Source organism: Chionomys nivalis, chromosome 2, assembly GCF_950005125.1.
Source record: "Chionomys nivalis chromosome 2, mChiNiv1.1, whole genome shotgun sequence".
NCBI classification, from domain to species: domain Eukaryota; kingdom Metazoa; phylum Chordata; class Mammalia; order Rodentia; family Cricetidae; genus Chionomys; species Chionomys nivalis.
This window is the reverse complement of record NC_080087.1, coordinates 121,890,872-121,904,930: the sequence shown is the minus strand read 5'-3', so window position 1 is coordinate 121,904,930 and position 14,059 is coordinate 121,890,872. Positions and strand designations below refer to the sequence as shown.

At 37.4% G+C, this 14,059-nt stretch overlaps 1 protein-coding gene across 4 annotated transcripts in view; it reads right to left on the bottom strand.

The window, feature by feature from the left end:
- The window catches only part of Usp37 (ubiquitin specific peptidase 37), a 69,746-nt gene that overhangs the window by 16,196 nt on the left and 39,491 nt on the right, over positions 1-14,059 (bottom strand). For 3 of the 4 annotated variants that reach the window (XM_057758894.1, XM_057758915.1, XM_057758899.1), the window contains 6 exons: positions 11,086-11,250; positions 9,294-9,359; positions 5,436-5,577; positions 3,464-3,719; positions 2,191-2,357; positions 746-806 (listed from right to left, as the gene is read on the bottom strand). In XM_057758894.1, the coding sequence (XP_057614877.1) occupies positions 746-806; positions 2,191-2,357; positions 3,464-3,719; positions 5,436-5,577; positions 9,294-9,359; positions 11,086-11,250 (857 nt within the window). The remainder of the gene's footprint in view (positions 1-745; positions 807-2,190; positions 2,358-3,463; positions 3,720-5,435; positions 5,578-9,293; positions 9,360-11,085; positions 11,251-14,059) is intronic. The other variant, XM_057758906.1, reaches the window with a different exon arrangement.

The window sequence follows — 14,059 nt, the reverse complement described above, 5'->3', positions numbered from 1 at the left end:
ATTTATGTATACTATGTGCATGCCTGGTTCCAAGGAGGTGATTAGGGGCGTTATTTTCTGTGGAACTGGAGTAACAGATGGTTGTAAGATAGTATATGGGTGCTGGGAATCAAACCTGGGATCTCTGAAAGAGCAACTGGTTCTCTTAATCACTGAGTTATCTCTTTAGCCCCGTTATAAAAATACACACACACACACACTCATTTCATATTAGTATAATAGAAACATAGTATAACATATAACCATATTTTATTATATACAATATAATATCACATGCAAATTAATATGACATAATATATATTGTATAATGTAAATAAACAAAAATAAAGCTAAAGGAAGTATTATAACAGTGATTTTCTCTAAGAGAGAAAAGAGATACATATGTAACTTCTCAGACTCTTTTTCTATATCTGGGAGGTGTTCATATTTATTACTATATTAAAAAAAAGAAACAAAGAAGCTAAAACACTTTAGGGCTAGGGATATAGCTCAGTTGACTGAGTGTTTAGCATACATAAGGCCTTGCAAGTGATCCCCACTATTGCATAAACCAGTTGGTGTTGTATACCTGTAACCTTTCAGAAGGCAGAGGATCAGGAGGAATTCAATGCCATCCTTGGCTACGGAGAGAGTTCCAAAGATAGCTTAGGCTAAATGAGACTTTGTCTAAAAAAAAAATTTAAAATGTCTGCTATGTATTAATATACTTTTCCATTTAAAAATGTAATTAAAATAATCTCCATACCTTGAAGACTTAACTCTGTAGCCCTTTTGAGGTCATCATCTTCTTTCTGTTCCCAAGCCTCCTAGAGAGAAAAGAACGAAACTAAGGTATTTAAAGGGGTTCTCCTTAGACACAACTGACTAAAGGAAAACAAATTTCTCTGAGAGCATTTGCTTACCATGCTTTCTCTAGCTCTACAGAGATTTGAACTACAACTTATGAAGAAGGTGGAGTGGAAGCTTGTTTCTTTTTCAAAACTGGCCTCTTAAAAAAACAAACCAAACCCAAGCATTCATTCTAGGGAGTCTTACTAACTTTTGCTTGTTTTTCAGTGCGAGGGATGGAACCAGGACCGTGCATAATGCCAGGCAAGTGCTTTACTGGTGATCTACATTTGCAGTCTCATGAAACTTTCATTAGCATGATCTGGATTATCTTAGATCAGACAACCATGAAAATAGCACCTATAAGTCAAGTATCTTAGATGATACAACAGGTCAAATAAACTTATATAAAGAAGTAAAAATTGAGCCTGGCGGTGGTGGCACCCGCCTTTAATCTCAGCACCTGGGAGGCAGAGGCAGGAAGATCTCTGTGAGCTCAAGGCCAGCCTGGTCTACAAAGTGAGATCTAGGACAGCCTGGGCTGTTACACAGAGAAACCCTGTCTCAAAAAACCAACCAACCAACCAACCAAAAAACAAACAAACAAAAAGTAAAAATTGGGGGTTCAGAGAGATGGCTCAGTGGTCAAGAGCACTTTCTGCTCTTGCAGAAACACAGCTTCAATTCCCAACACCCACATGTTGGCTCACAACTATCTGTAATTTCCAGTCACAGAGAACCTGATGCTTTCTGACCTCTGTGGGCATTAGACAGTCACATGGTTCACATATATACACGCAGACAAAATGTGCACTCACATAAAGTAAACCTTTAAAGTAAAAATTAAGAACTAGGGATATAACCTAGAGTAGCCAATGTTATGTCTGATCCCCAGTACTACAACAAACACTTGTGTACAGACTTGCTATACAATGACCTGATAGATTTTTAGATATTTCTGAGAAATTTGTTATCAAATAACTTATAGAAGATATATTGTAAGAAAATAACCAAGCAAGTATACTGCCTTGATATATTTCATAAAATCATGCTGAGGGATATGCTGACAGCTTGCAGAATAAAGCTAACATGGAACAACCTTTAACATGCCATTTTGCTTTAACATTTAATCAACTACAGCATACAGCATGACTAATAATATTTTAATAAAAAATTTACTACTTAGAACTGGTCATTCAAGACTAAAGCAAGCCCAAACAGTTTTTCTTTTTCCCCCTTCAATAACTAACTGCACATAAACAGCCAGGAGCAATGCCTGACCCATAGCAAATGCTTAACACAGTAGTGACTGTGACTTGCTGTCTGGGAAGAATGGGAGAAAGCAGTGACAGAGTGTCTTACTTGTTCTTGAAGGCTCTGAGCCAGTGCTTGCTGCAGTTCCTGCTCTTCTCTTTCACGCTCCATGTCATACTGCTGCAGCCAATCAACCTCTCCCTGAGAGCCTTCTGGAGTTTTGTTTTCTTTATTCTCGTCACAGTCTTTCGTTATCTCAGAAAAACTAGCAGGCTCTAAAGAAGCAGAATATTATTTTGGAAAAAAAAAAAAAAAACCTAAATTTTTGTGAACTCTAGTGGCACATACTGTTGAGAGAGTAATTTGCCCTGCTCTTGCCTAACATTTAGGTTTAGGGTCTAAGGCCTAGAACTTGCTAAGTAGCTGAGGATGACCTTGACCCTGACCTTCCACTTCCACCTCCTTGCTTGAATTACTGGTATGCACCATCATGCTTGGTTTTATGAGGTGCTGGGGACCAAACTCAGGGCTTTGTGCATGGTAGGCACTTGTTTAGTGTTACTAAACAAGGAACACTCCCAACCCTTGCTTACAACCTTTTGGGACCAACAATTTTATCTTCCCACATCTATACTGGGATTTCTCAGGTTCAGCACCATTAATAATTTGACTGGGATACAAGTAAGGCCTTTGGGGAGGGGGAAATGGAGAGGAGTGTACGCTGTGAATTTTAGCAGGATCCGCAGACTCTACCAGGGGATAGGAGAGCTTTAACTGAGTCACCTGACAGGAATTAAAGATCCCCCTCAATTATGAAAATGGGAGTGCTGATGCCAGAAGTCTGTAGCTCTTTATACTTGTTACCTTAGTTTTTGTCGTCCCTGCACCCCAGCTGAGGACTGAACCCAGGGTCTTGTGTTTGCTGTCACTGAGCTAATCCTTAACCCCACTTCTGTCTACTTCTGACAACCAAAAATGAAAGACATTGTCCAATATTCCAGGGCAGGGGAGAAAGACCTTGATTTAGAAGCACTGATGCACAGTAATAGTTCTGAAAACAAAGGATTAATATGAACAAGTGATATTAAACAGTGACTAATAACAACAGGGGATACATAAAGGATACTTGCACTAAGAGGAATAAGAACCCCATCAGATTTTGGTTTCTTATTAAATTGAGGACAAACTATTATTTTACTTGCATATAAAATAATTCAAAATTGAAGAGGCTCTGACTCTACAATCTAGAAAACAATCTTGTGACATCTTGTTATGACTTCCATTCACAAACCTGAAGGCTTGCACTATTTAGAAGACACACATCAATAAAGGCTCTAGAACAACATTTTGTATAACACACACTTATCTTGATGAAACCTACCTGGCTCAGCGACGGTTTTGGGTTTCTCAGCCTCCACAGCATCGGGATGTTCAGGCATCTCTTGAACGTCATCTTCTGCGAATCCAGTGTCGGGGCTGCTGGCCGGCTTATCGTCATCTTCACGGCCGAGCGTGGGCAAAGCTTCTCTCCTACTCATCTCTAACACAGCTGCCAGCACCTCCTCCTCACTCATTCTGTCAAATCCCGAGTTCTCCAATTCGGACTTCCCAGGTTCTGATCTGCACAATTTTGAATCCTGAAGAAGAGAACTGCTTTTACAAGAAGCCAAAGTATCTATTAATATAGCTAATGTCTACCAATATGGATGTCAATTAATACAGCCATTGTTGAACACTTTATCTAATATACCCCAGAGTTTAAAATTGGAATTTGGAGGCTGGAAGATGGCTCAGCAGTCAGGAGCACATAATACTCTTGCAGCGGATCAAGTTTTGTTCTCAGTTCCCAAGCCTGGCTCACTTGGGCTTTCAAGAACAAACCCCCACTTCCCCCACATAATTAAAAAATATGAATGTGAAATTAAATTTGTGTGTTACCACACCTGGCTTGTTTTGTGCTGGCGTTCACATCCACAGATTTTGCATGCTAGGCAAGCATTTTACCAACTGAGCTATAACTCTAAGCCTAACAGTGTTTCTTGATTATGACAGGTACAAAGCATACCCTCTATAAAAATCTGGAAGATAAATACTGCTAAAGTAAATTATTCAAAACAGTAAGCCAATGGGTATGGTGGTGCATGCTTGTAACTCTAGTAGTTAGTAGACAGAGGCAAGAAAACTGCTATAAGTTCTAGGCCAGCCTGGGCTATAACATGAGATTCTGTCTTCAAAAAAAGATTAGTTAAGAGATAATAAGCCTTAAGAATTTTGTTTCAGATATATATCAAGTATACTATATACATTTTGTTCATATTCGATTTTAAATGCTGGCTAGTCTTTTTTGTTTTTTTGTTTTTTTTTTTTTGTTTTTTTTTTTTTTTTAAATTGAGGCAGAGTATGATTATACAGCCCTGACTTGCCTGGAACTTAGTATAGTGGACCTTCCTGGTCCTGGAACTAGGTTACCATGTGACCAGATTCACAGACGTCTGCCAGCTTCTGTCTCCTGAGTACTGGGATTAAAGGTATACACCATCTAGCAATGTTGTCTAGTCTTAAATGAGAAAAATAAAGGTCACACAAGATTCTGTAAGTAAAAATATATTCTCTGAGTAACTTTTATTCTAGGAGAATTCCTGGCTTTCTTTCTTTTCATATTTACGGGAAGCAGCCACAAACCTCCTTCAGCTTTACTGTAAGATGGGACAACTCAGAACACAAGTAACTGCTATATAGCTCTATAGAATGATGCAAACACCTGGAAAAGCTTACTTTTTTTGAAGTATTAATTATTGAGGATTGTAATAGATGTAGCTGTGTCTTCACCACTGTCATTTAACAACTGAAATTACCCAGTTGCTGTTGATATAAAAAATACTTACTATGATTTTCTCCTATAAAAAAAGCTATCCCATAAGCAAAGAGCTGAAACTCAGAATGTCTAAGTAGCTCTGGTGTCACCCCACCCTCGCATGAGGAACTGGGGGTCGAAGCCAGAACCTCACACATGTTAGCCAAGCACTTCATCACTAGGCCAACTCCCCAGTAACACTCATTTCTTTTTTTAAAAAAAGACTACTTTTTTTGGAGACAGTGTCTTGTTATGTAGACCAGGTTGAACCTAGAATTCTGCCTCAGTTTCTTCTGTGCTGGGACAATAAACCTATACCATTCTGCTCGGACAAGACCATTGGGTTTTGCTTTTTTCTTTATCTAGAAAAAGCACTCTCTAAAACCAGTGTCTCAAACAGAGACATTATGCTGTGAATTTCTTTAATTTGCTAAAGCATTTGTTTGGACAGCTAAACTAAACAGAATACTGTCAGATATTCTGGTGAGCCATTACTTACTTTTTCCACATCTTCCTGCTGCTGTTCATTGCCTGACACATCACAAAGCCTCTGGGTGAGGGCCACAGAGCGCTTTAGTTCATCCTCACTGTCAGAATCAAGGCATGAAGTGAAGGAGCTTTTGGATTTGAAGGTGAATTTCCTGTAATTATATATAAAAAAAGTCTATTTAATTTGCTTATTTTTGATGTATAAACACCAAAAAGCTTTTCCATTATGGGAAATTATTTAACAGAGGGAAAATATGGACCAAAAGAAGTACACTTAAGCATTACTTTTTTTTTTTGGTTTTTCGAGACAGGGTTTCTCTGTGGTTTTGGAGCCTGTCCTGGAACTAGCTCTTGTAGACCAGGCTGGTCTCGAACTCACAGAGATCCGCCTGCCTCTGCCTCCCAAGTGCTGGGATTAAAGGCGTGCGCCACCACCGCCCGGCTTTAAGCATTACTTTTAATGACCTCCTAAAAAGTCATGGTTTGAAAATGCTTGGCTATTGTGCATTACCAGTAAACTTTTTGCCTTTTTTTTTAAAATGACTAATTCCAAATGTAGTTTGTTTCTATCTTTATAAAGCAAGTATTCTATTGAGTCCATGAAGGTATAGCAAGCAATTAATCAGTTTGTGGTGGTGATAGTGGTGTTTTTTTGAGACAGAGTCTTTCTACATAGCCCTGGCTGCCCTCGAACTCATAGAGATTCAAGTGCTGGGATTAAAGGCATGCATTACCATTTCTGGCTACAAATCACTATTTTTGACAAAAGTACATGAGTGCTAATTTTTGACCTTTTAAATTATGATCATCTATGCACTTTAAAACTGACAGCAACAATCCACTTATTTTATTATTTCGAGGTCAGACTTCTGGCAACCTCTCTACCTTCCAGAAGGGACATTCCAAATTAAGGGGGAAAAAAAAATCTGAGAAGGCAGTTCTAAATCCCAATACAATAATAATAGGACATGATGTATTTTCAATATAGCAATTTCATGAGAGATGAGAGCTATGAAATGAGGGAGGATAATCACAAAGAAGGGGGAGAAAAAGAAAGAACTAAAAGTTGTTTAATGTAAGGCAAATAATACCAATATTCAAAAACAGTGAAGCTGGCATGATACATTTGTACATGCCAGCACTAGAAAGGCTGAGGCAATAAAACTGCAGATTTGTGACCAGACTGAATTATATAGCAAGATTTTACCTGAAAACAAAACACAAAACTACAAACAAGCAAAACCCAGTGCAGTACTGATACTTAGAATGTGGATTTACTTTTCCTTTGTAAAAAGACTTTGTACACATATGTATGTCTGTCTATGCCACATGTATGTAAGTGCCGAGGCCTTGAGAAGAGGATCAGATCCTGGTTGAAAGTCATCTGACATGGGTGCAGGGATCTGAACTTCAATGCTCTGGAAGAGCAACAAGTACTTTTAACCACTGAGCCATCTTTCCAGTCCCATAATGCAAATTTTAAATCATTAAGAAATACGTAGCCGGGTGGTGGTGGCGCACGCCTTTAATCCCAGCACTCGGGAGGCAGAGGCAGGCGGATCTCTGTGAGTTCGAGGCCAGCCTGGTCTACAAGATCTAGTTCCAGGACAGGAACCAAAAGCTATGGAGAAACCCTGTCTCGAAAAAATCCAAAAATAAGAAAAAAAAAGAAATATGTAACTGTCTCAAAGTATATAAGAATAGCATAACTAACATACTGAGCATGGTGACACATGCCTTTAATATCAGCACTTGGGAGGCAGACATGTGGAGCTGAGTTTGAGGCCAGCCTGGTCTACAGAGCAAGTTCCAGGACAGTCAAAGCTACAAAGAGAAACAACATCAAAACCCAAAATGAATAAATACAATAAAAGAGAATAGCATTGACACATTTTAGAAAAATTTCATCTAATATGGTTAAAATTTTAAGAGATAAATGCTTTAAAAGGCAAGTTTTAGTTGTATCAAAATTTATCTATGTGAAACATTATTTAGTGATACAGATAAAGTGCTACCACATTAAAGGAGGAAGTAGCAAAGATCAAAGAACAAGAACTTCCTTTGATGGATGTTAAAATAAACTCATATGTAATAGTAAAAAATAAATTAAAATCTGAAAAATATAAGTGATTTAAATGTGAAAACTGTAAATAAGGACACAAGGCACGAAGAAAAAGAGTGCAATGAAAATCAAGAGGATAGCATAGAAACAAAGATAAAGAGGAGAGACCAGTGTGAAGACTGAACACACCTGAAAAGTAGACTGGATGCCAAGCAAGATACCAAGCCCAGATACTTGAATAGCTGCCTACAACGAGTTTATAAGGTTTCCAGGGTAACTTAAAAATCGCCAAATCAGTTCCCCACCAATGGTTTTGGGGTCATCTCATATAGCCCAGGCTGGCCTCAAACTTGCTATTTATGAAGATGGATGGTCTTCAATTCCTGAGCCTCTTGCCTTTATCTCACTAAAGATGTATGCCACCACACACAGCTTTAATTAACTTTCTTGATTCTTAATTTTTGATTTCATACTTATCAAGCAAACTCAACTATTTTTTATGAGGTACATACTTTGTTAAAGAGGTAATACCTGGCTATGTTTAACCACTGTCAAATGTGACAAAGAATATTGTAGAGGAACCAATGGTACCCAGTTTAGAATTTAGCCTCTTTTAAATCTGATCTGCACGTTGGGTTTTATAGGCCCTAATCACCTTTTATTAGCCAACTTTCAAATTCTCAACCCATTAGACCGCAGAGAAAAAATGGCTATGTCAACGTACAATAATATACAATGAAATAATTTGCTTCTTGGACCCACTGTGATTTGTGCATATCCATGAGTAAGGACAATGTTTACAGAAGGCAGCCTGCCTGTAGCAGTGAAAAATGTTTGTCCTTAAATGCATCACTTGCTCACTTTCTAAGCAGCTAAGAAGATTCATATTGATACATCTCAGATTTCTAGTCATTTTAATTATCTGGTTTTATTGCACTGAAAAATAATGACAGGAGGAAAATAAAACAGTGGTTCCTAAATGTTGTCTTATGGATACTAAATTTCCAAACAAGCACTTAAAGAACAAAACTGCTTTTTTTAAATTATTTATGTGTATACTGTGTTCTGCCTGCGTGTATGACTGCAGGCCATAAGAGGGCACCAGATCTCATTATAGATGGAAATTGAACAGGACCTTTGGAAGATCAGGCAGTTCTCTTAACCTCTGAGCCATCTCTCCAGCCCCTGTGCTTTTCTTAAAAGGACTTTGGGACATCAAATTTGCTTCATGTTGCTTCATTTGCATTTTGAAGTGAACTGACAACTAAGTCAATTTAAATGATCTAATTTTAAAAAATGGGTCTATCAGAAATTCCAGTGACCTCTTATGAAGCACAATTTTGAAAAGTGAGAAAGAAAAGAAGAGAAAGTTTCTGTCCTTAAACTTCTGGTCTTAAAAAAATGTCAAGTATTTGCAAAATAGCTGCATTCCAGTGCTTGTTTGTTTCTTATTTCCTTTCAGAATTCTTCCTGTCAGTGTCATATGAGGAAGGGTGCTTTAGACAGGAGTTGTTTTTATCTCTTTAAACCTTAGAGTCAATTCTTAAGTTTTAGGATGAAAATAATGCTATTAGCAAAGATCTTTAAAGAAATTTAAAAACAAAATAATTCTGGAACCTTTTCTGATTGCTAAAAAAAAGCCCTGGATCATATCTAAGCCAGACTCAAGAACATTTCCAAGTGTGAGTGATACTGAGCAACTGGTATGCAAAATAAATGATAAAGAAAAGGGGAGGGGGCAACTTTAGAGATCAGGGTGAGCCAAAACCTTAGACAAAATTTGGGTACATAAGAAACAGAACTCACTTTGAAGGTGTAGAAGGGCTGGTGATGCAGGAATTCACCATTTGAGAGGCTTTCAATGGTCTAGAACTATTAGAAAATTAGAGAATATGTAATATATACAATTGCATCATTAAAGGTAGATATTTAACTGGCAAAGTTAATTATTCTATACTATAGGTCTCTTATATCCTCTTGAAAAGCAAGCAATAGTTTAAAATAACCAAAAAAGCCCAGAGGAAAAATTAATTATCATCTCTGGCTCTCCTTGATCTAATATTGAAATAAACAGCTTCACAAATGAAGTCAAGTGCAACACAAATGACAAGAACCTGAGGGGAAACTATCTCATTTATTTTTGAGCAATAAAATAATAATAGCTCTCCCAGATAGCAAGCACTGTATGTACTACCGTACTTAATGGTCACAACAATCTTTTTTCCCACAGAGAAAGTCGTAAAGCCTAAAATTGCATTAAAATGTAGTCAGACAGCTGCATTTAAGGTCAGTGGTCACAAAGATAAGAAATACAGTCAGAGGCACTAACAGCTCTAGCAGTAGAAGGCAGTTTACACCAAGTAAAAACATTCTTTTCAAATAAGAACAGAAAAAACAAACAAACATAAAAACAAAACAATTACATACACTAAAAACTCTCAGGGCACAGGTTTTGTTAGTAAACCCATGAGGACATTAGTGCAAACTTACATGATGTAAATATATAAATCCAAAGATAAATATATCTTATAAATTGCATCAATTAATTTTTGGAAATGTTCTTTTATTTTTTCTAATACTACTTTAGCCAAAACACTGTCCTTCCTTGTTCTTTTTGGAGACAGAGTATTATTATTTAACCCAGGGTGGCCTCAAACTGTTCTTGAAGCATCCTTCTGCTTTAGACTGGAATTACCAGCATGTGTTACCGTACCTGACAAGACTCGGGTCTTTTTAGTTACTAAACAGTAAAATCAATCTCTTAGTAAAATTAAGAATTTGGAGAAAATTTTCAAAAATTCATTTCACTACTACAGCTTCAGGACTTTATGATTCTACCAAATTACTGTTCAAGTATGAAAAAGAACTGCAGCATAGGGTTCCAAGTTGAACATGCATGTAGAAGAGCATGGCATTCAGGAGGCCTAAGGTTCCAGCATGCAAAATGACAATGCAAAAATCTAAAGCAAAGGGGACTTCTTTTTCTCAGAAACATTTCTAGGAGTCGCTGATGTTATTCACATTGGGCATAATTCCTACTTATAGAACAATCAGTCTTTCTGGGAGGGGAGCTCTAGTTTAATATCTGATTTCTCAAATTTGTATATCCCAAAGCACTGAGGCATTTGTTAAGAACACTGATTCCCAAGCCCCATTTAGATCCTGAGTGGAACATCTAGAGATGAACACAGAAATGAATACTTTAAGTGTCTTGCCTAGGTGAGTCTTAAGATTATCACATTTCACATATAGTATATATAATAAATAAATAAAAAAGAATTTAAGATTATCACATTTCACTTATATTCCCAAGTATGTCAATTGGTCTTTTATTTTATTTTCTGTTCTAAAAGAGTAGCAACTCTCTTTCAAAAAAGTACTCTATTATAACAGGCATCTATTAAATTTGGAAGAATTTAGTGTAAGCATTTTTCTTTAATTACTTCTATTTGACAGAAGTGTAATACTAAAATTCCAAAATAATGCAGAATTTAAATCTCCTTTGATTGTTTTTCCTGATAGCTGTTATCTAGTTTGACCAATCTCTGAAATATTAAAACCCATTTCAAAAGTAAAGGTAAAAAGCATTGTCTCTTACATTGCCATATGTGCACTCCATCCGAGAGTAAAAGGTGGCTTTGTATTTTCAGTACAATGAGATGACAGAGTCAGATATCTCGGAATAATGACTTGCTGTCCTATCTTGTTGTTAAGTGAAAGAGCTACATTGAAGCTGTACCGTTTCAAATGAAGAATGAGGACCCTGGAAAACAAGAGAATGGCTCTGCTAATTCATATGGAACACAGGTACACTCTAGCCAAGTCAAATCTGACTGAGAGATACAGCTGGTCACACTGGGCGGTGGTGACCACACCTTTACTCCTAGCACCTGTGAGGCAGAGGCAGGCGGGTCTCTATAAACTCAAGCCCAACCTGGTCAGACAGAGTGTTCCAGATTAGCTAAGGCTATATATATAACAAGAAACTGTCTCAAACATCCCCCCCTCAAGCCAAGCCCACACACTTAGCCAAACTAAATGTACTTTAAGAAATTTTTACTAAATATTTGCCATGTACAAAGGTGTGGATAGATACAAATAAAAACCTTAGATCCAGTGATAAATGAAGTTTAGATAAAGTACATCTAATGTTCCTAGGAAACTCTCCCGCCATAAACACAAAATAGACCAAAGAACTAAATTTTTAGATGTGTCTATTGATTTTTGGTTAACATTATTTATTTGAGTGTTATATATTTAAAATAGGTCATATATGATCATATGGCAAAATGTCTATTAGACTGAATATTATATGCATATATATATATGCATAATGGTGACCAACATTATTTCAAGATTTTTCTTTTTGGGGAGAGGATCTTTTTGTTGTTATTTAGCTCTTGTAGACCAGGCCTTGAACTCAGAGATCCACCTGTCTCTGTACCCCAAGTGCTGGGATTAAAGGCGTACACCACTTCCACCAGCCTTTTTCTTAACTTTTTTTCCATTTATTTTACATATCAATTAGTTTCTCCACCCTCCTCTCCTCCCAGTCCTTGCTACTTCCCACCTAAGCGCCCCCCCCCCACTTCTACTCCTTTACTGTCTTGGATAGAACATTAACAAGTAATCTTTAACTCTGGCTTGTCTGGAAGTTTCAATGCAAGCCAGGCTGGCTTTGAACTCATGGTAACCCTCCTACTCTAGATTCCCACGTGCTATGATTTACTCTCTGGTATTTCAAGATTAATTATTTTTATTTATTCTAGAGCTAGAGTCCCTTGCAGTCCAGGCTGGCGACAAACTAAGGATGACCCTGAACTTCCAGTCCTCCCACCTCTACCTTTCAAGTGCTAAGAGAGCTGGGATAGCAGAGACTCATCACAAAGACAGATTTTATGCGCCGGGACCTGGGATTGAACCTAAGGTTTCCTGCACGTTGGGCAAGCATTTTCTCAATGAAGCTAATTTTCTAGCCACTGAGATTATTCTTATTTTACTATACTTATTTACTTTGTATATGAATGTGGGCCATGGTATCCATGTGGAAATCAGACTCTCTGTGAGCCACTTCTCTCCTACCAAGTGGGTCCTGGGGAATTGAACTCAAATAACTGGCTTGGCAGCAAGCACCTTTATCCTTTGAGCCATTTTACTGGCCCTAATTCTCTTATTTTAAAAGCACTATCTCTAGAGAAAACTAAGAGGAAAACCAGAAAACTTTACCCACTAACAAAAGCATTATGTAAATCATTTGCATGCTGACTCTGGTCTGAATCTAAAAAGACATGTAGCTCTTCCTGTTCCTTTTTGTTATTATTACTACTGTAAGCTAATTGTCATCTAATTTCACCTAAATTCTGCCTTATAGATTAAATACATTTCATAACCCATAAGAATTTCTAAATTTGAAACTCAAAAATTTTATCAGATTTAAGCTTCAGTTTTGGCAAAAACTGTCTCGCCTTAGAAAACTCTTGTGTGTTCATTCTGCACAGGCCTCTATCACAGAAGCCACAAACTCAAAAAATTTGCAAGTTGAAATTACTGATTATATTTCTCTTTATGTGGGATAGGACTCTAATCCTGGAACTCAGAAGGCTGAAGCAGAAGAATTATGAGTTCAAGGTCCATCTTAGTGACTTAGGAAGACCCTACAAAAACTTAAAACGTCTTCGGCTATAGCTCATGGGTAGAATATTTGCTTTACATGCATGAGACCCTGGGCTAGGCTTCCAGCACCAAGAAGAATTTTTTTTTCAACTCCTGGCCTCCTAATTTACAATGTAAAAGGATATACTGATCCAGTTGAGGCAGAATAAAAAAGTAAGTCTTGATGATAAAGGTGTTAGGTCTTTCAATGATAAAAGCAGAGGGCTGAGAAGTGGCCTGGTGGCATAGTGCTTGACTGGCTTGTGAGAGGCCCTGCTTTCAATTCCAGTACTAGAAAGATCCAAAATATAAAACAGATGTAGAATTAGACCTAGTGGTACACAGCTGTAATCCCAGCACTTAGGAGATAAAAGCAAAAAGATTACTGCAAATTGAAAGTCAGCCTGGGCTACACAGTGAGTTCCAAAATATACAGGGCAAAAGAAGACAGTGGCTTGGAGGACTAATAATTAGTATTTAAGATTCAGAAGCATCTATTTCATATAACAAGTTTAGAACAAACTGACAATACAAGTACAGTACTGGAGGGAAACAGATCTCTTTTACTTAATATTTTATTTACACTATTTGAAATTTTTATTTTATGTGCATGCATGTTTTCTCTACATGTTATGTTCTGTGCACCACTGTGCGCCTGGTGCGGGAGGAATCAGTTGTTGACTCCCATGGGAGGCCTGCCCTTTTATGAATGGAGACAGATGGGGGTAGGGGATCAGATGTAGGAGGAGAGGACAGGAGGAGAGGAGGAAGGGGAAACTATTGTCTGTATGTAAAATAAAATTAAAAAATTATATAACTTCAGAAAGGGAAAAATAGGAAAAAAAATCAGATCTTCTGAGAATGGAGCTACAGACAGTTTTAAGTCACCATGTGGGCTGGGTATGGTGGCCCATGCTTTT